The sequence below is a fragment of the Mustela lutreola genome, chromosome 8, assembly GCF_030435805.1.
Source record: "Mustela lutreola isolate mMusLut2 chromosome 8, mMusLut2.pri, whole genome shotgun sequence".
Lineage (NCBI taxonomy): Eukaryota > Metazoa > Chordata > Mammalia > Carnivora > Mustelidae > Mustela > Mustela lutreola.
This window is the reverse complement of record NC_081297.1, coordinates 63,916,225-63,940,168: the sequence shown is the minus strand read 5'-3', so window position 1 is coordinate 63,940,168 and position 23,944 is coordinate 63,916,225. Positions and strand designations below refer to the sequence as shown.

General features: G+C 39.8%; 1 protein-coding gene across 6 annotated transcripts in view; it reads right to left on the bottom strand.

The window, feature by feature from the left end:
- The window catches only part of TFCP2 (transcription factor CP2), a 57,642-nt gene that overhangs the window by 8,708 nt on the left and 24,990 nt on the right, over positions 1-23,944 (bottom strand). For all 6 annotated transcript variants that reach the window (XM_059185331.1, XM_059185332.1, XM_059185334.1 and 3 more), the window contains exons 2-8: positions 10,454-10,605; positions 9,857-9,933; positions 8,861-8,966; positions 5,419-5,525; positions 2,817-2,969; positions 1,849-1,959; positions 1,421-1,509 (exon numbers count right to left, since the gene is read on the bottom strand). In XM_059185331.1, the coding sequence (XP_059041314.1) occupies positions 1,421-1,509; positions 1,849-1,959; positions 2,817-2,969; positions 5,419-5,525; positions 8,861-8,966; positions 9,857-9,933; positions 10,454-10,605 (795 nt within the window). The remainder of the gene's footprint in view (positions 1-1,420; positions 1,510-1,848; positions 1,960-2,816; positions 2,970-5,418; positions 5,526-8,860; positions 8,967-9,856; positions 9,934-10,453; positions 10,606-23,944) is intronic.

The window sequence follows — 23,944 nt, the reverse complement described above, 5'->3', positions numbered from 1 at the left end:
ATCATCTCACAGTTAGTCTGAAGCTAGACATTTTTTTCTTTTAAGATTTTATTTTTCTTATTTTTTTTTTAAAGATTTTATTTATTTATTTGACAGAGAGAGATCACAAGTAGGCAGAGACGCAGGCAGAGAGAGAGAGAGAGGAGGAAGCAGGCTCCCTGCTGAGCAGAGAGCCCGAGGCGGGACTCGATCCCAGGACCCTGAGATCATGACCTGAGCCGAAGGCAGCGGCTTAACCCACTGAGCTACCCAGGCGCCCTAAGATTTTATTTTTAAGTAATCACCACACCCAATGTGGGGCCTAAAACTACAACTCTGAAATCAAGAGTTGAGTGCTCCACTGACTGAGCCAGCCAGGCACCCCTCAAGCTAGAGATTTAAAGGAATCTGTACTCTCTCATAAAGTAGTCTTAGTCTGATAGTCAATCTTTCTATTATCTGTTAAAGTAACATTAATATTATGGGGAGAGGGGAAGAAACTGTCACTTGTGACATTTTTTTTATTATTGGACAAATTGAAAAAATATAAAAATTTCAGTAAATTGGGATTTATCAGATAAATTATGGCATGAAGAATATTTAACATAAGAAATTTATAACAGAAATAAAAATATCAGAAGATAAAAGTGATCAATATATTACTACTGTATCAAATATATAAATATACACACAAACATATATAGGAAAAAAAATACCAAAAGAAACTTTATGCAATGCCATGTGATCACATACATTTATAATGAAAACCAAAATAATTATTTTTATTTTTTTAAAAATTTTATTTATTTATTTGACAGACAGAGATCACAAGTAGGCAGAGAGGCAGGCAGAGAGAGAGGAGGAATCAGGCTCCCCGCTGAGCAGAGAGCCCGATGTGGGGCTCGATCCCAGGACTCCGGGATCATGACCTGAGCCGAAGGCAGAGGCTTTAACCCACTGAGCCACCCAGGTGCCCTTAAATGCTATTTTCTAATAGGAAGAAAAAAGAGGAGAAAGGACTGCATAAAACTCTTTTCAGTCACTTTTGAAGATAATCCAAACTTCAGTGAATCCATGGATCCATCAAAGAGTGACCAAGTAGGAAAACTTAACTGATTTAGAAAATGTTTCTAGGGCGCCTGGGTGGCTCAGTGGGTTAAAGCCGTTGCCTTCGGCTCAGGTCATGGTCTCAGGGTCCTGGGATCGAGTCCCACATCGGGCTCTCTGCTCAGCAGGGAGCCTGTTTCCCAGGGAGCCTGCTTCCTCCTCTCTCTCTCTCTCTCTCTCTGCCTGCCTCTCCATCTACTTGTGATCTCTCTCTGTCAAATAAATAAATAAAATCTTAAAAAAAAAAAAAGAAAGAAAATGTTTCTATATGAGAAGAAAATGAAAGAAGACATATTTAGGACAAACACAACCTAACTTCATTTCCCATACTTACCCTTCCCCAAGAGAAAAACTGCTGTGGGAACTGTTGAAGCCGGGTGATGGGGAATTATTGACATATGTGATCTCAGGCCATGGAGAACACTAAAAACAAAGAACAACTTAAACACGGAGAAAGTGCATGTGACCCCAGTGTCCCCCCAAAACATCGTTACTTGAGAAACACATCTTGATTGGCATATCTTAATTGTACAGAGGTCCCTATAATGAAGAGACAAAATACCCAGGACAAGTAAATCTTGACCAGGCTAGAAGTTATGTTTGTTTGTTTTTTTAACTGAGATATAATAGACATACAACACTGTATTACTTTCAGGTGTACAACGTAACGATTTGATATACATAAACAGTGTGATATGATGGGATTTTCCTTTAAGAATAGAAAGTACTGACTGACATCATCACCGGAAGAAATCTTTTCACCTCTGTGAGTATAGTTGTCTCATAAGAAGGCTGGTATTTCTCCTTTTCATGAGGTGTCCGTTTCTCCATTTTCTCCCGATCTGTTTTTTGCTTTCTGTCTGCACCTTTGGGCTGGAGAGAGCAATGTTTTGTTTTGACTCATCAACTTTTGACCCAACAATATCCTTTCTAAGAACTTAAATAGTCCCATGCGAAACAAGGATGTAGGTACAATGATGTAAAGACAAGATGTATCCTTGCATCAAAGTCTGAAATAGCAAATTTAACTGTGTGATGGAGCTGAAAAAGAATGAGAGATCTATAGCTGTGGACATGGAACGATCTCTAAAGCACACAGCTAACTGAAAAAAGGCAAGCCTCATAACAGTTCATACCGTACAATCCTATTGATGTTTCGAAGAAAATATGTGTATACCTATGTACATGGGTATATAAAAGCACAAAAGAGGACCAAAAGGATACATGCTAAATTGTAACAGTGGCGACCTCCAGGTCGCCAGGTCGCCAGGAAAGGGTGGGAAGTCAGGGTAAAAGGGGTAAAGGGGGACTTCGGTCTGAATACATCAGTATTAATGAACCTTTTGCAATGATAATACATTTATCCATATGATAAAAACAAATAAAGACCAAATTAACAAAAGTAAGCCAAGTACCAATGTAACCAAAACTATTAACATTTCATAATCTTGTGAGCCTTTACAAGAGCTTGTAATCTCAACAGACTTTAAGAGCTTTCAGTGAAAATCCATGTTTTAGCCTCTGGCTCCCTGTCCAAGTTCCTCTTCTGCCATGCCCATTCCCATATAAATTCATTACCAGGCATCTCAGGGATGATCTAAAGAACTGTAGCCTAGACTAAGTTTCCACAGTTGTTGAAAAAAGACAAGCTTCCTTTGACTTAGTAGCTAATGTTAAAACTGAAAGATGAGGGGAAAGTATACAAGGGACAGCAGAAGGTCCAGGAATACCTTGAAGACTTTGATCTGGCAGCTGGCTGAGTGTAAGTGCTCAGTATATTCCCCATTTTCATTTTCCTTGAAGGTATCGATTTGTACTCGGAACGGCACTCCCTTTTCTCCTCCATGCTTCCTCATAGTGAACTCTGTGCTAATGCAGTGTACCTATGAGGAATACAGCATCCAGGTTTCAGCACACCAGTCAACAGTATTTTCTGAGCAACTAACAGCAAAACCTTTAAAAACACTATGAACACGTATAAAAAAACTTTTATGCTAGGTGCACCTGGCTGGCTCAGTCGGTAGAGCACATGACTCTTAATCTTGGGGATCGTAAGTTTGAGCCCCACATTGGCCATAGAGTTTACTTAAAAACGTCTATGTAGGGGTGCCTGGGTGGCTCAGTGGTTTGAGCCTCTGCCTTCGGCTCAGGTCATGATCTCACAGTCGTGGGATCAAGCCCTGTGTCTGACTCTCTGCTCAGCAGGGAGCCTTCTTCCCCCACCTCCTCTGTCTGCCTCTCTGCCTGCTTGTGATCTCTGTCTGTCAAATAAATAAATAAAATCTTTAAATTAAAAAAAAAAGTTTATGTAAATAAAATCTTTAAAAAAAAGACTTTTAGGAGCTCCTGAGTGGCTCAGTTGGCAGAGCACTTCAGCTCAGGTTGTGATCCTGGAGTCCCATACTGGGCTCCCTGCTCTGCGGGGAGCCTGCTTCTCCCTCTGCCTCTCTCTCTCTGTCTCTCATAAATAAATAAATAAAATCTTTTTAAAAAAGTTTAGGGGTGCCTCAGTTAAGCTCTGACTCTTGATTTCAGCTGAGGTCGTAATCTCAGGATAGTGAGATCGAGCCCTGTGTTCTGCACTTAATTCGGAGTCTCTGAGATTCTCTCTCTTCCTCTCCTTCTGTCCCTCCCCCTGCTTGTGTTTGAGTGCTCTCTCACTCTAAGAAATAAAATACTTAAAAAAAAATTTAAAAATTAAAAAAAAAAAACTTTTACTCTCTTTTCGAGCTTAAAGAATGTATATTCTTTTTTTTTTTTTTTTTAAGAATGTATATTCTAATGGAGGAAATAAGGAAGCTTAATTATTTATAAGTGAAAGTAGGAGAGCCTGTCTGGCTCAGCCAGTTAAGTGTCTACCTTTGGCTCAGGTCATGATCCCAGGGTCCTGGCATCGAGTCCCATACCCGGCTCCCTGCTCAGCAGGGAGCATGCTTCTCTCCCTCCCTCTGCCATTCCCCCTGCCTGTGCTCTCTGGCTTGCTCTCTGTCAAATAAATAAAATCTTAAAAAAAAAAAATAAATATACAGATTCAATGCTAATAAAAGCTACTGGGAGGAACTAAATTCATTAATACAGAGTTAATATAAAAGAAAAGTTTCTTGGACTTTAAGGTAGAGTTTAGAAAGCGCAGGCACCATCCATGCTGGGAAAATAGCAGATATGAAAACTCACGGGCAATAGTGGGGAAAGAAAGGTTTGCAAAGGCTTGCTTGCTACTGCATAAAGTGACGACCCTGGTGAATCTGAACAGTGAAACCTTGACTGACCAAATATTAGCTTAGGTAAGTTGTTAATTTCTCTAAGCCTCAAAAACTATTTCTTTTTTTTTTTTTTTTTTTTTTAAAGATTTTTTATTTATTTATTTGACAGAGAGAAATCACAAGTAGATGGAGAGGCAGGCAGAGAGAGAGAGAGGGAAGCAGGCTCTCCACTGAGCAGAGAGCCCGATGCGGGACTCGATCCCAGGACTCTGAGATCATGACCTGAGCCGAAGGCAGCGGCTTAACCCACTGAGCCACCCAGGCGCCCTCAAAAACTATTTCTACTCCACTGGATTATTGCTCAAAGTTTTAAATAAAATCACATATACAAACTGTTTACTTAACAGAGTGACTATCTAATGGGACGTAATAAACTATAGTTTTCTTTACTACCAATAAAAATTTTAAAATGAGTCTACCCAACAGACATAATTGGATATGTAAAACAAAATTAAAGCATAAAGATGTTCGAAACAACTTTATAGATAATAGAGAAAATTTAGAACAATCTAAATGCTAAATAATAGTGAGGCTATAGTGCATCTAAAGAATGAAATATTATACAGCCATTTGCAAGCTTTTTTTGGGGGGGGGGTTGGTTGGTTGGTTGGTTTTTAATTTTATTTTATCATACAAATAAATTGGGGAAGTTAGAAGGGCCATTCAGACACTCCTCATTGCCCTCAGGCAAGTATTGAAGAGTCTAGACTTGACAGTCAGGATGTGACCCTGTAAAAATTTCAAATTCAATGTGTTCTATCCTTCAAAAAACAAACTGGTAGGGGCACCTGGGTGGCTCAGCAGGTTAAGCATCTGATTCTAGATTTCAGCTCTGGTCATGATCTCGGGTCCTGGGATGGAGCCATGGAGCCCTGCAACAGGCTTTGTGTTCATCGGGGAGTCTGCATGGATTCTCTCTCTCCCTCTCCCTCTCCCTCTGCCCCTGCCTCTGCTTGTGCTCATGCGCTCTCTCTCTCCTAAACAGATCAATATTTTTAAGAAAGAAAAAGAAACAAACTGGTAGTAAGAGATGCTCTTCATAACTGGAACCCCATCTGCAATGCCCTACCTGAATAAACACAGATGTCCTCTTTGCCGGGTCCCACAGGAACTCCACAGTATTCAGTTGGGTTGGATTAGCTCTAGGATCGATTATACCAACAGACATTGGGATATCTGAGAAACAAAATGGTAATCACTGAACAGTTCCAAGGGCTACTGGGTTTAAATAAGATAGCACGGGTTGTTTTATTATTGGTCCCTAGTTACCAAGATTTTTACATATCACACCCTAAACCTCTTTTTGGCAATAAAAAGGTTTGATTAGAGCTAAAATTGACCTAAGTACTTTCCTTCTGAGTATCTTTTCTCCATTTTAAAAGGCTTTTAAAATAGGACAATTTAAACAGTTTCCTTTTAACCTGCCAAAATTCTACTTAAAGATAGATTTAGTCTACAGACTAGCTCTAGTGTCATGAAAATTGTAATATAATCTGCTTCACTTACAGTTTTAGGTTTAGTGTTACTGACAGAAGTACACTAACAAGACTGCTATAGAAAGATAAAGCAGAGTGTCTGAATAAAGGCAAAAGCATTGTATTACAGATAAAAGTGGGAAAAATTTAACACAGAGATTGATGCTGGCCTTAAAGTCATCAAATAACCTTGTAGCAGAGCAACAAATCTGATACTCAAGAAGGAAGCAAAAATGAATGAGCTCTAGTAGAATTTTGCTTTCTACTCTACATAGCATATACTTAAATATAATTTCCTGTCTTCCCCTATTAATATTCCAACTGGAGAGAGAAAGCCAGGCTGATATTTCTGATCATACTGTGCTATCACTGTATTACCGTTTTACTGTCAATCCAAACAACAAGGTGGGTCCAACAGTGTTAGTTGTGTTGGATTTATCGTAAGGGTAATTTATCAAATGGATATCAGGATTATCTGTACAAGAATCAGTGTTTTCTCTGGTAAAATTAGTAGGTACTTAGAGTTGTTTAACAACTATGTTTGCTAGTAGGAGATAATGACCAATAAGAGATCAAAGACATAGATACCAGGAATAAAAGTACATTCATGAAGAGTGACTGCATGTATGTTTGTAAAGGAACTTCCCTTAAGCCCTATGATTTAAGAAAAATAAATTCTACTCCATGTAGCAGAGCAGTAGGGAAAAAAACCTAAACGGCAAATCAAGAGACATAGATTCTGATCCCAGGTCTCTTACTTTAGGTAATACAAACCACTGGGGCGCCTGGGTGGCTCAGTTGGTTAAAGCCTCTGCCTTCGGCTCAGGTCATGATCTCAGGGTCCTGGGATCGAGGCCCGCATTGGGCTCTCTGCTCAGCAGGGAGCCTGCTTCCCCCACCCCTCTGCCTGCCTCTCTGCCTACTTGTGATCTCTCTCTGTCAAATAAATAAATAAATAAAATCTTAAAAAAATAAAAAATAAAAAAAAAAACCACTAATCTGCCTCTCAGGTATTAGTAAAATAAAGAACTTGCAGCATTTGGGGAAAAAACCTGGCCCCTTTTACATACACACAAAACAAAGTACTAGACCCTGAATAGCCAAAACAATCACGAAAAGTAAAGTTGAAGGTGTCACATTCCCAGATTTCAAAACTTACTACAAAGTTACAGTTATCAAAAGAGTGGTACTGGCATAAAGATGGAGACACAGACAAACAGAACACAAGAGATAGCCCAGAAATGAGTCCTGACAAACACGGTCGATTGATGATTGACAAAGTTGCCAAGACCATTCAGTGGGGAAAGAAGAGCTGTTTCAACAAACGGTGCTGGGAAAACTGAATATCCACATACGAGGAATGAAGGTGAACTCTTACCTTATACCACATTCAAAAATTAACTAAAAAATGGGTCAAACACCTAAATGTTTGATCTAAGGCCTAAAAACTATAAAACTCTTGGCAGAAGACATACCAGGAAAAGCTTCATTGGGTTTTGCAATATTCTTAGCTATGACACCAAAAGCATAAGCAAGGCAATAAAATTATTAAATAAACTGGACTACATCAAAATGTAAAACTTTCATGTCAAAGGACATTATCAACACAGTGAAAAGACAACCCACACAGAATGGAAGAAAATATTGTGAATCACATATCTGATATGGGGTTAATATCTAGAATACATAAGGAATGCCTACAACTCACAACTACACAAGAACAAAACCAACCAATCAGATTCAAAAATGAGGAAAGGATTTGAATATACATTTCTCCAAAGAAGATACATACATGGCCAATAAGCACACAAAAAGATGCCCAACATCACTAATCATTAGAGAAGTATAAATCAAAACCACAATAAGATAACCACTTCACATCCATTAAGATGGCTGCAATACAAAAAACCCAAAAAACAATAAACAAAAAAACAAAACCAGAAAATAGCACATGTTAGCAAGAAGGTCAAGTATTTAGAACCCTTGTTCACTTCTGATGGGATTGTAAAATATGCAGCTGCTATGGAAACAGTATGACAGTTCCCCCCAAAATTCAAAATAGAATTACCATACATGATCTAACAGTCCCATTTCTGGGTATATACCCAAAAGAACTAAAAGCAGAGACTGAAATAAATATCGATATACCCATGTCCCTAAACTCCATTATTCACAATAACCAAAAGGTAGAATCAACCCAAGTATCTACTAAAGTAGATATACAGTCTTTAAAAGGAGGAAAATTCTGGGGCTCCTGGGTGGCTCAGGTCATGACCTCAGGGTCCTGGGATCGAGTCCCGCATTGGGCTCTCTGCTTGGTAGGGAGCCTGCTTCCCCCTCTCTCCCTGCCTGCCTCTCTGCCTACTTGTGATCTCTGTAAAATGAATAAATAAAATCTTTTTTTAAAAAATAATAATAAATAAAAGGAGGAAAATTCTGATGCATACTACTATCTGGCTAAACTGTGAGGATTAGGTTAAGTGAAATAAGCCAATCACAAAAAGACAAACACTGGATGATTTCACTTATATGAGACACCTGGAGTAGTCTCAGTCATATGGACAAAAGGTAGAATGGTGGTGGCTAGGGGCTGGGGAGAAGAGGAATAGGGCATTATTGTTTAATGGGTACAGGGTTTCAGTTTGGGAAGATGAAAAAAGTTCCGGAGATGGATGATAGTGATGGCTACATAATGTGAATACACTTAATGTCACTGAATTATTTACTTCGAAATGTTTTATAATGCTAACTTTTATGTTATATATATCTACAACTAAATTAAAAAAACAAAAAGAAAAATAAAGTCACCTTAAAGGAACAGATGTGACTGTTATGGAACTGAAGTGTCTACACTTCCAACTTCAGTTTTGGTATGACCATCCCAGTAATTTTTTTATGCTTAGTCAATAACATTTCAGGGTTTATGCTGATTGAGCCCCTGAGGCACTTTGCATCAATGTAAACATCAAGTAAAGAAAACCAACTCTCAGACCATACCAATAGACATTTCCTGGGCAAGAGATTCCCTTAACTCACCAATGTCAAGAATTCTATCTCCAGGTCGGTTCCACCTCCAGCCCTCCAGCTGCTGATGTTCAGTGTACTGTAGCCGTCGGTCATGGAACACTACACGGAATATACTCTAAACGGAAGCAACGATATCAAATGATAATAGGATCCTTTAAAAATCAGCGCTGATAAAGGAAAACTACCAGCAGTCACCTCCAGTTGGTTTCTAGATACAATCTAAAATTATTTTTCTTGAGATCTGTTTCACTCTAAAACCCATCACATCCCAAACTCTATTTGAGGGTAAATTTTATAATTGCTCAGATATAAGCTTTATAGTTAACTGGTACCATATTTAAAACATCAGTCCTCATGGACTAAGCATAAAGGACTCTTACTGGAAGCATTTCTACCTGTCTCTACTGTTACCATGTAATATTCAGCTCAGCTCTTCGGGTGTATATGAAAAGCTCAACAAGTTCCCTGCTCGCTAACCCACTACACAGCACTGAGGGTAAGCAGGGGTTGTATCTATCAACTTTCCTTCTGTTATTCTTACTTTTTAGAGGTGGTTATTAATAGCCTTCCCGCTAACTTTTATCGCAGCTGATCAAATTTCTCTGTTCCAATTGTGCTGTGAATTCAATGCTGTAAGTCTAGACTAAGAAAACTGCTATTTGTCAACAGAACTTCCTGTTTTTCTTGCTACTAGACCGCATATACAAAGAAGACCCTGGAGTTTCTCTAAAAATCTGAAGGAGGTCCCTCTATTCCACCCCAAAGAAGTTCACTGAACCGGGAGACTACTGGGACATGGAGTAGTAAGCCTTCTGTTTTAGCAACTCTGAAAAGTCCATGTGAATGGAGGGGGCTCACTCCCACTCCAAAGAAATAATAGTTTACCACTCTGCCAGCAAACTATAGTAGCTAAGAGACAGCACCAAGCCCTTTATGGAAGCAAAAGAACATGACCCAAAAAGAGCTGGTAAAAGGATATTGTGCAGAGGAATGATTTTCTTTTACCTTTACCAACTTGCCATTAATTTCTGGAAGTTCTCCAAGTTTCCTATTGTCTAGCATACGAATTTCATAAGACTGTCCTGGAAGAAAAAGTAACTCTATATTATATTCATCATAAGTTAACTTTGTAATATTCAGAAAGAATAAAATTCAGCTGGTTGAATATACAAGAGTATAATCTTACTAGTATTAGTAACAACTATAATCCTTAACTATATGCCAGACATAGTGCTAAGTGTTTTCATATGTTATATCATCAGTTGATACAATTCTCAAGAGTATTATCAATCCCATTTTTACAGATAAAGGAATTGAAACACAAAGAGTTTAAGTAATTTGTCCAAAGTCACACAACTGGTAAACAGGATTGGGTAAGGATTAGAAAGAAGGAGGGAGACAGGAACTAAAACTAGGCAGGTGCACAGAAGAAGCCACTGATATATATCCAACATGACATAAAAGTGAAAAATCTTTGACATAAGACTTCAACTCTGACAGGTCACACTAGATAGATATACTTTTTACCATAAAAGTATACCTAATAAAATATCATCAATCCACCAATTTTCAATAATACTAACAAGAAAAGAAGCATCTAACCTTGATTGAGATATGTCAGGGTTTCATCATGGAGTTTCACGGCTGGAGAGGTCGCAGCACAGAGCACATATTGAAAAGGCAGGATTTTATTCTCATTATCAGGGGGCAAACTTGACTCTTCTTGCTTAAAAATGGGCAATGCAAGGACATCACTGAAATACAGCAAACAACTTGTGTTAATACCTAACAGTGGTACAAAAGTGGATTTATGTTGAAACACTTGAACTGGGATGCCTGGGTGGCTCAGTTGGTTAAGCAGCTGCCTTCGTTCGGCTCAGGTCATGATCCCAGCGTCCTGGGATTGAGTCCCACATTGGGCTCCTTGCTGGGCAGGGAGCCTGTTTCTCCCTCTGCCTCTGCCTGCCATTCTGTCTGCCTGTGCTCGCTCTCTCTCCCTCTCTCTCTCTGACAAATAAATAAAATCTTAAAAAAAAAAAAAAAGAAAGAAACACTTGAACTGCAATTTGGTTTGGAAAACTATGAACATTACTCACTTTGATGGAGTCTCTTCCCAAATACTCAGTTCAGATTACCTGCTGTGCTGTCCCCCTCACCACCACATCATGGGCAATGACAGATAGTCACTGCTAAAACAGTTTGGATGGGGGTTCCTAAAAGGGCTCTGAAAATTATACACAGAGTTCCAAAATGTCAAGTTAGGACACTCAGTAATGTTTTTTTTCTTCGAAGGGCACCAACTGCAGTTATCTCTAGAACCGTATCAGCTGATCTACTCTAGGGACTAAAACAAGACTCAGAATTCCTAGAAGCCACTTGAAAAGGACATATGACCAGGATATATTTCAAAGTCAGCTTACATTCTGTGAAATGCTACTAACGGAAAGTGCTGTGTTTTAGTCCCTCAAAGCCTTGGGCAAATCTTAGACAAGCTCTCTAGTCTTCACTCCTTCATCTATAAAATGTGAATCACATTTGCTGCCAAGAGTAAATATGTGAGAAAATATTAGGGAAACTTTAAGAGACTAAAATTGATGTACACAGGACTAACAATAATTCTCCCTTATAAACTCTAGCCATGGATTAGTAGGAGAGAATATCCTGGCCCTATCCTGGAGACCTAAACTGTTGTGATCAACATTTGCCCCAGACCAAACTTTATTTTTTATTTTTTTAAAAGATTTTATTTATTTATTTGACAGAGAGAGAGATCACAAGTAGGCAGAGAGGCAGGCAGAGAGAAGGCAGAAGCAGGCTCCCTGCTGAGCAGAGAGCCCGATGCGGGGCTCAATCTCAGGACCCTGAGATCATGACCTGAGCCGAAGGCAGAAGCTTAACCCACTGAGCCACCCAGGTACCCCCAGACCAAACTTTAAAAGAACCTTAAGAGATGTACCAAATTAGGGGCACCGGGGCGGCTCAGTCAGTAAGCGTCTGTCTTGGGCTCAGGTCATGGTGCCGGAGTTCTGGGATTGAGTCTTGTATTGGACAACCTGCTTGGTGGGGAGCCTGCTTCTCTCCCTCTCCCTCTGCTCCCCCACCTACCAACATGCTCTCTCTCTTGCTCATTCTCCCCCTCAAATAAATAGAATCTTAAAAAGAGAGAAAGATGTACCAAATTTCTAATTATTCCAAGACATGCCATAAAATTCTCAAAACAAAACATATTTTAATTCACTTATAGAATTTGTACCTGTACTCACTAGAACAGCTGAAGTTAAAAAGAATGACAACCCAAATGTTGGCAAGGCTGTGAAGCAACCAGAACTCCTATTCTTCACCAGCACAAGTGTAAAATAACACAGCCAATGTAGAAAAAGGAATGGATGTTTCTTAAAAAAGTAAATATCTATATGCCCTTTGATGTAGCGATTCTACTCACAGGTATTTATCCAAAAGAAAAGGAAATATAAGTCCATTCAAGGCTTGTGCATAAATGCTAATAGCATAAAAGCAAAAACTGGAAAGAATCCAAATGTTTGTAATTAAGAGAACGGAATGCACAAACTGGTATATTCCTACAATGGAATACCAGTCAGCAAAATGAAGGAATGCAACATGCATGCATCTCACAAACATATTACTAAACAAAAGAAGCTAGCTACAAAGAATGAACAATGTGCGGTTCCATTTCTATGATGTTCTAAAACACGCAAAGCTGAGAACAGTGGTTTCCTGGCAGGACACAGATTGACCCGGAAGATATAGACAAGGGTACTTTCTCGGGAGGTAAAAATGTTCTATAGAACGCTAAGTGTGTGGGCCACAGGGCAATTCTTTCTATGCACCTTCAGCAGTATACATTCTCTCCAAACATTACAGAATTATCACATTCAGGCAAAAGGAACCATTGATAGAAAAATGGCTGAACTCCTATAAATCTTAGAGACATTATAAATTCTTACAGGAAAACAAAATAAGCAGAAAATGTTCTGATTATTGTCCTAACAATCCACATAGAAGTGATAAAAATTTAATGGCATAAATGCTTTAAGGAGGGGGGGAGGTTAGAGAAGAGAAAAGAAAGAAATTTCTCTTTCTGCTGATGTCTAAATAGCAAGGCTATATGTTATTAGTTGAATTTGGGCACCTGAGATACAAACCAGTTGTTGTTGTTGTTAAGATTTTATTTATTTATTTGACAGACAGAGATCACAAGTAGGCAGAGAGGCAGGCAGAGAGAGAGGAAGGGAAGCAGGCTCCCCGCTGAGCAGAGAGCCTGGTGCGGGGGCTCGATCCCAGGACTCTGGGATCATAACCTGAGCCTAAGGTAGAGCCCACTGAGCCACCCAGGCACCCCAATACAAACCAGCTTTAATGAAACCCAGGTTTCTTACTGCTAAAAAGTATTTCAAAGGCTAGAAAAACAAAACGTGCTTTCCTCTCTCTGAGGTCTAGAGGTATGTGCTTTGCTCAAAGGGTTGGAGTTGAGTGGAGAAAGTGAAGAATTCTTCTTTCTGTCTGTATTAATGTCAGGCAAAATATGCTATGGATCCCTGGAGACTATATAAAACCGAAGCAGCACTGGGTTTTCTAGCAAAGGACTTCAACCCAGTTCTTCCACTTCTCAAATCAGGAAGCTACCCAAGTTCCCACAACAAACAGTACAGAAAATAAGGCACTACACTGCAAAACTTCAGAACCATGATGCTAGTCTTTGAAAGACTCTGTTGCTTATCATTCTCAACAAGTATCTGGATACATGCATTCTCAAATACACCACATCTGATGATTCTTTGAAAGATTAGTGAAGATTATCAGGAATCAAGGCAAATGGGATTTTGCAACATAGCAACTGCTCAACCTTTTAGAATGTAGGGCAGTTTTTTTTCTTTTCTTCTCAAATATTACTGCCTAGCAAGGTTAATACATAGCAAGAGTCCCTAGTTTTCTCAATATAATGTGGCTTTATACCTAATCCCTCATGACTAAGCAATCTGATGCTGAAATTCGAAAACTGATTCTAAAAGTTACATCTAAAATTAACTCAAAACAGGGGCACCTGGGTGGCTCAGTGGGTTAAAGCCTCTGCCTTCAGCTCAGGTCATGATCCCAGGGTCCTGGGATTGAGCCCCACATCAGGCTCTCTGCTCAGCAGGGAGCCTGCTTTCTCCTCTCTCTCTCTGCCTGCCTCTCTGCCTACTTGTGATCTCTGTCAAATAAATAAATAAAATTCAATAAATAAATAAATAATAAAAATTAACTCAAAACAGCCAAACCAAATACACAAAACTGTATTTTCTCATCAGAGATTTTAAGATCCAAAAGCCTCAAATATATTTTAATTACTCATGTTCTTGCTACACATTTCTTGTACTCTGCTGTGGGAGCAAGAGTACCATTCAGTTCCACGTTCCTAGAGATGGAGGCTGATGGTCACTGGTGAGCAGAGTTCTAGGACCCTGTCTATAGCAAAAACAGTAACAGATTAAGTAAGCAACAATTTTAGAAATACAGACATCTGCTCCTTCTAAGAGGTAAACTGAGCATTGATTAGGAAAACCCACTCTGAGTTGTGAAGCCTAAGTAGTTGGTACCAATGTATAATTTAGCATGTTACTACATTCTCCAGGTGCTTCATATACTTTTTAAAAGTAATCTCTGCACCCATTGTGGGGCTTGAACTCGTGACCTCAAGATCAAGAGTTGCAGCCAGTCGCCCCTGCTTCATGTATTTAATTCATTCCAATGAAATGTAAGCTATTGGAAGGAGTAAATTCTCTTTTCTGTGCTTAGTAAATATTTGTTGATGTGATTTATACTTTTGTTTGCATTCTCCAGAACACTCAGCACATTTCTGCAGTATGACATCTGATCAAATATTAGGATACGGAAATCTCACCTGATAAAAAAGATAAGTTGCGTGTATGTTAAAAACGTGCATTGCTAAGTGGAAATTCACACCAAGAATGGAAACAGCAGAAAGCATCTAAGTGGAAGTAACAGAGGAACAGGAGCAAGACCAGGAGTGATATTTCCTGTATGTAACCGGGATTCCATGAAGAGTTGCTTCATGGTCTCCTGAGGCATAAACTACTCTTTTGAGATAAGGCAGCCTCTGCAAGGTCTGTAGGAATTCACAACTATGCTTTATTTAATCTTCTCCCTCAGGCCTACCATCTGCTGAATCTCCTCTTCTAGAGAGCCTAAGAAGGGAGAGGGAAAGGTTTGATGAGCTCTTCTTTGAGCAAGAGAAGCAAGTAGACAAGTTGTCCAAAGCATCAAAGAAAATTAGAAACTAACTTGGCATAATATGAGGTCCCAAACTTCTAACTTCCCTATTTATGCCCTCATTTAGACTCCATCATAATGAAAACATCTGAAACAAAACACAAAATACCCCATGACAGTCCTACCGGGAAAGGGCAAGCACTACAGTTTACTCATTAGGCCAGCTTCAAGAGAGAAAAAAAAGTCCAGTAAAAAACTAGTCAGAGCACCTTGAAAGAAGAGAGGAAGCAGACTGATTTCAGGGATTTGTAGGAAGGCTGGCAGGGCAGATCAGGGACCTGGTAAGAAGAGATGGTCCTGCAAGTCTTAACACAAAGCCAGTGAAATGTCCTTACAACTGAGAAATGGTAAAGAAAGAGTACTTTCTGGTAGGAGCCCTCTGTCACAAAAAGTAATAAAAGATTCCTACTATCTGAACATCTGCTGAAAAATCTCATTCAACTAAAAAGCAGCATATATTTTAAAAATTGCCTTGCTGGGGTCCCTGGGTGGCTTAGTTGCTTAAGTGTCTGACTCTTGGTTTCATGAGATTGAGCACTACAATGGGCTTTGCATCCATGGGTATGGAGGCTGCCTGGGATTCTCTCTCTCTCTCTCTCTCCCTCCTTCTGCCGTCTCTCCTCCCTAAAAAAATCTGCCTTGGGAGTGCCTGGGTGCCTCAGTCAGTAAAGTGGCTGATTCTTCATTTTGACTCAGATCATGATCTCAGGGTTGTGAGATCAAGCCCCACGTGGTTTCCAGGCTTAGCAGGAAATCTGCTTCTCTCCCTCCCTCTCTCCCTCTGCCTCTTCCACTGCAGTGGGATGCTCTCTCTCTAAAATAAAGAAATCAATAAATCTTTTCTTTATCTTTTTAATTTATTTATAATAAAGCCATTTTTAATTGCCTTGTTAATTATTCTATCACCCAGAAGGCAGAAAAAATGAGTAGAATTTTATTTTATTTTATTTTATTTTATTTTATTTTATTTTTAAGATTTTTATTTATTTGACAGACAGATCAGAAGTAGGCAGAGAAGCAGGCAGAGAGAGAGAGAGGAGGAGGCAGGCTCCCCGCTGAGCAGAGAGCCCGATGCAAGGCTGGATCCCAGGACCCTAGGGATCATGACCTGAGCTGAAGGCAGCGGCTTTAACCACTGAGCCACCCAGGCGCCCCACTGAGTAGAATTTTAATTCTGAACTGAATTTAACCAAGAAGAAACTGCTCAGAAAACAGGAAATGGTGGGAACCTGAAAAGGAAGCAGCTAAGCCAGATAGGTAAAAAGAACAAAGAACACAGCCAGGTGTGTTTCCTAGTGTCTAAGAGAACAGGCTTCAAAAAACAATGACAATAGGACCCAAGCATGAAATGTTGCCCATCTCACATTATCTGAGATAGAGGGAAAAAAGTGGGGAAGTACCTAAAGAGACTAAATGGAAAACGGTCTGCTCAGAATTAGAAGAACATGCCCTCCAAAAATACATATAAAAGGAAAGAAACTATTTTAAAAAATGGAACTGACCTATAAAAAGCTAGAGCTAAAATCCAGAATATGCTGAGATTTACAAAAAGTATCAAGGCGGCACAGGTCTACTCTTTGATGTAAATAGTGTACTACTGATTAAAACACTAACATACTAATAATGAGTATTCAGGCAGGACACAAGGAACACTAGGAGCCATAACCAAACTAACTCATTTTCTTCTTTTTAATATAGTATGACCTGTAAACATAAATACTTCTGGATTTCCAAGGTGAAAAATATGGATTTTTGTAGTAGTTAATTGGCTTCATAGATCACTATGTAACCATACCTGAAGAGTACAGGTAAGTCTAGAAGGTTTAGTGGTACGTCACAGGACCCCAGAGAAACCTGTCCTCTCCAACATTTTTAAAAATGACTTGGGGGTTTCTGGGTGGCTCAGTCGGTTAAGTGTCTGCCTTCAGCTCAGGTCCTGATCCCATCAGGCTCCCTGCTCAGTGGGGAGTCTGCTTCTCCTTCTCCCATTCCCACTCCCCCTGCTTGTGCTCTCTCTCCCTCTCTCTCTCAAATAAATAAAATCTTAAAGAAAAAAAATTTTTTTAAATGACTTGGATGAGGACACTGAAGAGGAAGATGATAAAATATGTAAATGATAGGATGAGAAAGCAAATATCCTGTATGACAGAATCAATTTTTTAAAAAATTATTACTTTTTAATTTATTTTTTTAAATAAACATATAATGTATTTTTATCCCCAGGGGTACAGGTCTGTGAATCGCCAGGTTTACACACTGATTAAAAAGTTGATTCTTCAACTTTTTAAAGCAGGTCTAGGGCACCTGGGTGGCTCAATAGGTTAAACCTCTGCCTTCGGCTCAGGTGATGTTCCTGGGGTCCTGGGATCAAGGCCATACAGAGCTCTCTGCTCAGCGGGGAATCTGCTTCTCCCTCTCCCTCTGTGCCCCTGCCCCTACTCGTGCTCTCTCTCTCTCGCTCTATCTCAAATAAATAAAAAGTCTTTAATAAAAAAGTAATACTAGGGGCACCTGGGTGGCTCAGTGGGTTAAGCCTCTGCCTTCAGCTCAGGTCATGATCTCAAGGTCCTGGGATCGAGCCCCATATCCGGCTCTCTGCTCAGCAGGGAACCTGCTTCCCTCCCTCTCTCTGCCTGCCTCTCTGCCTACTTGTGATCTCTCTCTCTCTCTGTCAAATAAATAAATAAAATCTTAAAAAAAAAAAAAAAAGTAATTCTAGGTGGCTGGAACAGGAGGTTGAATCTAATGAGGTAAGATTTAGTAAGGATGAATATAATGTCATGCACTTAGAACTAAAAACAGCAAAATGGGCCAATATATGTGAGATAGACTAGAGCTTTTAAAAAATCTATTTCAATGAGACAAATGGAATAACATGGCTGCCAAAACTGTGGATAGCAGGTTTCGTTAAAAACAAAGTCTGATAAAGGAAATGACATTCATCTCTATGCAAATCAGACTACACTTGAGTACTGTGCTTAGTTCTGAGTGTGAAACTTTTAAAAAAGAGGACTTTAAGGGGTACCTGGGTGGCTCAGTCAGTTAAGTGTCTGACTCTGGTTTTGTCTCAGGTCATGATCTAGCCGCAAGCTGAGCTCTGCGCTTAGCGTGGAACCTGCCTGTACCTCTTCTTCTGCTCTTCCCCCCTGATCTCTCTCCCTCTTATAAATAAAAATAAAATCCTAAAAAAAGAGAGAGAGAGAAAGAGAAAGAGAGAGGACTTTAAAAGTGTCTCAGTGCCTTTGGCTCAGATCATGATCTCAGGGTCCTGGGACAGACAGCATCCCACATTGGGCTCTCTGCTCAGTGGGGAGCCTGCTTTCTCCTCTCTCTTCGCCTGCCTCTTTGCCTACTTGTGATTTCTCTCTCTGTGTGTCAAATAAATAAAAATCTTAAAAAAAATCTAAGAAAAGAATGAGGGGACCTAGAGTCATGCCATTTTAAGAGTAAGTGAAGGAAATGAGGATGTTTGTTTAAAGCAAAGTCTTGTTAGGTCTGCTCCATTAAGAGACTTAATCATCAGTTCAGGGTTGGACAAGCTGACCTTTAAAAAAAAAAAAAAAAAGTCCTTCAAATCAATTCTATTATTTTATTATTCTAAAAAGAATAACTGTTTTAAGGCTATTTGGGTTTTAGAAGCTGCACTGGGATAAGTAAGCTTAGGGATCCTACAGGTTATTACAAAGTACTAATTGGTATACAGTAGCCTCTAGTAGACAGGAAATCTCACTATTTCCCTGTGATTATAGTCCAACATAGATTCTACAGCATCTGGTATACAAAGCAGCAGTCGAATGGTAACTATACAAGCCTATATGCTGGCTAGACCAACAGGCTTATAAACCTGTTTATACAGTTTATTTTTTATTTCATTTTGACCCTTGTGTATTTGCCATGACAAAACAAGGTCTAAATGAATCATCATAATGGCATTGACAACATCTAGGCATGCAAACTCTTCTGTATACCAAATCCAAAAGACTCATCGCTGTAGTTTTCTTTAGCAACAGACAAACTCTAACAATGGTATTCCCCAGATGCTTGGGTGGCTAAGTGTTAAGCACCCGCCTTTGGCTCAGGTCATGATCTCAGGGTCTTGGGATCAAGTCTGGCATCTGACTCCTTACTCAGTGAGGAGCCTACTTCTCCCTCTGCCTGCCACTCCCCCTGCTTGTGCTCTCTCTCTCTGACAAACAAAATCTTTAAAAAACAAATTATTCTCATTTAAAGTCAAAACATACAAAGGTTTTGAATTCTTAGAAAAAGCCCCCATCTTATTTAGCCAAAGATGATTCTAATAAACTATGCTCTCAGAGTACACTCTTCTGGGGTACCCAGGTGGCTCAGTTTAGGTTAAGTGTCTGCTTTTGGCTCAGGTCATGATCCCAGGGTCCTGGGATAGAGCTTCACATTAGGCTCACTGCTCCGTGTAAAGTCTGCTTTTCTTTCTCCCTCTGCAGCTTCCCCTGCTTGTCCTCTCTTACTCTCTCTGTCAAATAAATAAATAAAACTCTTAAAAAAAAAAAAAAAAAGAATACATTCTTCTAAACTATGTAGGAACTAGCTGTTAAGTAGAATACAAGTTTCCTGAGGTACTGGTAACTCCCTTTTTGAAAAGAAAACTTCAATTTTTCTTTCAAATATTTATTGAGTAGCTATTAGTCCCAGATAACTATTCTAAGTATTAAAACTACCAATTTTTAAAAATGTAATTATTTTCCTTCTTTCTTCTTTTATTCCCCCTTTCTTTGGTCTTCCATGTTTCAGTAATAGGCGATGAGTGGTACAAACTGAGTCCCTGCAACATTTTTAATGCAAAGTTTATGACATCATCTATTCCCCATCCTGCACTCACTTTTCCCTAACCAATTTACTAAGTTCTTTTTCATTTATGCTTAACTTACACCTAAACAGTTGCCAGACAGTTCCTATCTATAGCAGAACAAGTGCTGAACAGAGCGTGGGGGAGAAATGAAAATAAATGAAATTCTAGATGATCCAAATGTAGCCTTGTTTTTGTTGCTGTTACTGTTGGTGGGGTGTTTTGTTTTGTTTTGTTTTGTTTAAGCTGGGCGGGCTAGAGGGGTAGGGAGAGAGAATCTTTTTTAAGATTTTATGTATTTATTTTGAGAGAGAGAGAGTACATGCACACAAACTTGAGCAGAAGGGAGAGGAAGGGAAAGAATCCCAAGCAGGCTCCACACTGAGCTTGGAGCCAGACTCCAGGGGTCAATCTTAGGACTGACTTAGGACTGACTTAGGACCCAAGCAGAAATCAAGAGTCGGACGCTTAACAGACTGAGCCATCCGGGCATCCCAGGAGTAACCTTTAAGGATAATCAGCTTTCATATTTGTGTTTTGGGGAATCTTCTTGTATGATTTCACTCGTATCTGGAGTCTAAAAAACAAATGAATAAACCAACAAAAAAGCAGAATCAGACCTACAGAGAACAAATGGATGGCTGCCAGAGGCTGAAGAGGGGGAGGGAGGTGGATAGGCAAAATGGGTGAAGAGAAGTGGGAGACACAGGCTTCTAGTTATGGAAAGAATAAGTCACAGGAATAAAGGCACAGCACAGGAAATACAGTCAGTAATATTTTAACAGTGTTGTATGGTGACAGATGGTAGCTTGGGGGGCACAGCATAACATACGAAGTTGAGTCATTGCATTATACACCTGAAACTAATGTAACACTTGATGTCAATTATACTCAAACTTAAAAACTTTAAATAATAAATAAATAAATAAAAACAAGTTAATGCTATAAAAACTACACTGCCAATGAAGCACACTTATTTTCACTCTTCTGGGAAAGAAACAGTAGTAAAGAATTTGAACAATATGGTCAGATCCAAAGAATAAGCAACTGGGTAAAAGAAAAAAAAAAAAAAGTGAGAGACATAAGAGAAAAAGAGAGAAAATAAATGTGCATTATAATCAGTCTGCCCCATTATGAGAATGATAGGACAGCTACCTCTTTTCCTCCATCTTTTCCACATGCTCTAGTCCTATGGCTTTCAAGATTTCTTTTCTTTTTTCTTTTCTCAAGTATTTTATTTATTTATTTGTCAGAAACAGAGAGCACAGGCACACCTGCACACAAGCAGGAGGAGAAGTAGTCTGAGGGAGAAGCAGGCTCCCTCCCTCCTTGCTCTGCAGGGAGCCTGATGTGGGACTTGATCCAGAACCCCAGGATCACTATCTGGGCCAAAGGCAGATGCTTAACTGAAGCGCCCAGGGATCCCTCAAATCTGTCTGAAACCCATTTCAGTAAGTCATTTGGGGGTGGGGAACAGAGGAAAAGGTAGAGAGAGAATCTAAAGCAGGCCTCAAGTGGAACTCCATTTCACAACCCTGAGACTATGACCTGAGGCGAAATCAAATTGGATGCTTAACTGAGTCACCCTGACACCCGAAGTAAGCCATTTTTTAAAAAAGATTATTTATTTATTTATTTGACAGGCAGAGATGACAAGCAGGCAGAGAGAGAAGGGGAAGCAGGCTCCCTGCTGAGCAGAGAGCCCAATGTGGGGCTCAATCCCAGGACCCTGGGATCATGACCCGAGCAGAAGGCAGAGGCTTTAACCCACTGAGCCACCCAGGTGCCCCACCAAGTCATTTTTATATTATGACCCAGTACATGTATCTACAGAACTGAAACAAGTTTCACAAAATAATACTTATTAATGTCAGTATTTTCTATTTGACTTCATTTTTTAAATGGCCACAACTAGCAGTTTGAAAAACACTGCTGCTCATCTTTTCCTCAAACTCTGCACTAAAGAGGCACCAGGGTGGCTCAGTTGATTAAGCATCTGCCTTTAGCTTAGGTCATGATCCCAGCTTCCTGGGACTGACCCCACATCGGGCTCCCTGCTCTGTGGGCTGCTTTGCTTCTCCTTCTCCCACTCCCCCTGCTTGTGCTCTCTTTCTCTGTCAAATAAATAAGTAAAATCTTAAAAAATAATACTTTGCACTACATTAAATTATTTTGCAGTTCCTTTATCAGTATTCAAAAAATGAGTATGGGGTACCTCGGTGGCTCAGTCAGTTAAGCATCTACTCAGGTCATGGTACGAGGGTCCTGGGATTGAGCCCTGAGTTGGGTACCTGCCAGTGGGGAGTCTGCTTCTGCCTCACCCTCTGCGAGCCCCCCACCACTGGTGTGCTCTCTCTCAAATAAAAAAAGTCTTTTCTTTCTTTTTTTTTTTTTTCTTTTTTTGGTGAACAGCAAAGCAGGGTTTATTGAGCAATAGTAAAGTGATAGTACAAAGCTCCCGAGGAGGTAGGGGACCCGAGAGGGTTCCCCTAAATTAAAAAATCTTAAGGAAAAAAAAAAAACCTAACACAATAAAAGACAAATCTTTCAGATCAAGTTGTCATTCAACTACTTAAGAACAGGGATATTGGGTGGCTCAGTGGGTTAAGCCTCTGCCTTCGCCTCAGGTCACAGTCCCAGGGTTCTGGGATCAAGCCCTACATCGGGCTCTCTCCTCAGGAGGGAGCCTTCTTCCTCCCACCCCCACCTCTCTCTGCCTGCCTCTCTGCCTACTTGTGATCTCGTGTTCTCTCTCTCTCTGTCAAATAAATAAATAAAATCTTAAAAAAAAAAAAAAAAAGAACAGGGATATTATCTACTCTAGGAGATAATTAAACATTTACAGACTCACACAGACAGTAAACAGACAGTATTCATGGAAAAGTAACTCTTCCTCAACTCATTCTCATTAGCTCCCCTTAGCTCTCTCATTTTTAAACTCCTATACACGTAACTCTCCACCACAAAGCAACAGAGAGCACTGCCAAATCTAACGGCCAGCATGTTCGCACTGAAAGCTGTCTTAAAAACTGTAATCCCCAATTCTGCTTTTTAAGTAAGAAAGTATTTGGAAGTAAAATAGTAGTCAAGTCATTTTCTTCTGTAACTTGTAGACCGAATTACTAAATTAAAGGAGTCAGGTCTGTATGGAACGTATATAAATATCTGTGGCTGTTAACCTTGGGTGAATATTAACAATCAACGGGGGCGTCCGGGTGGCTCAGTTGGTTAAGCAACGTCCTTTGGCTCAGGTCATGATCCTGGAGTCCTGGGATGGAGTCGCAAATCGGGCTCTTAGCTTCACAGGGAGTCTTTTTCTCCCTCTGACCGTCTCATATAGAATATCTCTAGCAGGTGCTCCCTCTCACTGTCTCTCTCTCTCTCTCAAATAAATAAAATCTTAAAAAACAGAAACAAAAACAAAGAAACAATCAATGGTGGGGTTGAGCAGTGGTTCAAATACCTTTCCAGTCCAGATCCTGGGCCAATTAATTCAGAAGGGGAGGAGGGACTGTGAGCTTAATTACTAAGTGCTATGTCTTAATAAGCCAGGGTAATGGGTTTGATCGCTGTCATTTAGGATGACCACCTCTCTATACTAAAATCTGATTTTACAGAGGTCCTCAGTGAGCCATCTTGAAACAGTATCTCTAAGGCAAAAGGAGTTTGTTCAAGTCTGTGCATATGTATCATCAAATCCAACTACTAGGGGGAAAACACTCCCCCATTGAATCACTAAAACTCTTCAACCTCTCTCTCTCTCTCTCTCTCTTTTTTTTTAATTTATTCAGCAAATAGTCTTTGAGCACCTACTATCTTCTGGGCCTATTTTAGGTGTCAGGGATAGAACAGTAATCAAGTTGCAGATGAGGTCCCCTTATACAGTACTGCATCACTGTCTAAGTTGCTATCTCTGCACAGCAATGAATCATACTGCATTATTCTGTAAATACCTACTACTTTCCTACATTCCAGTTCAT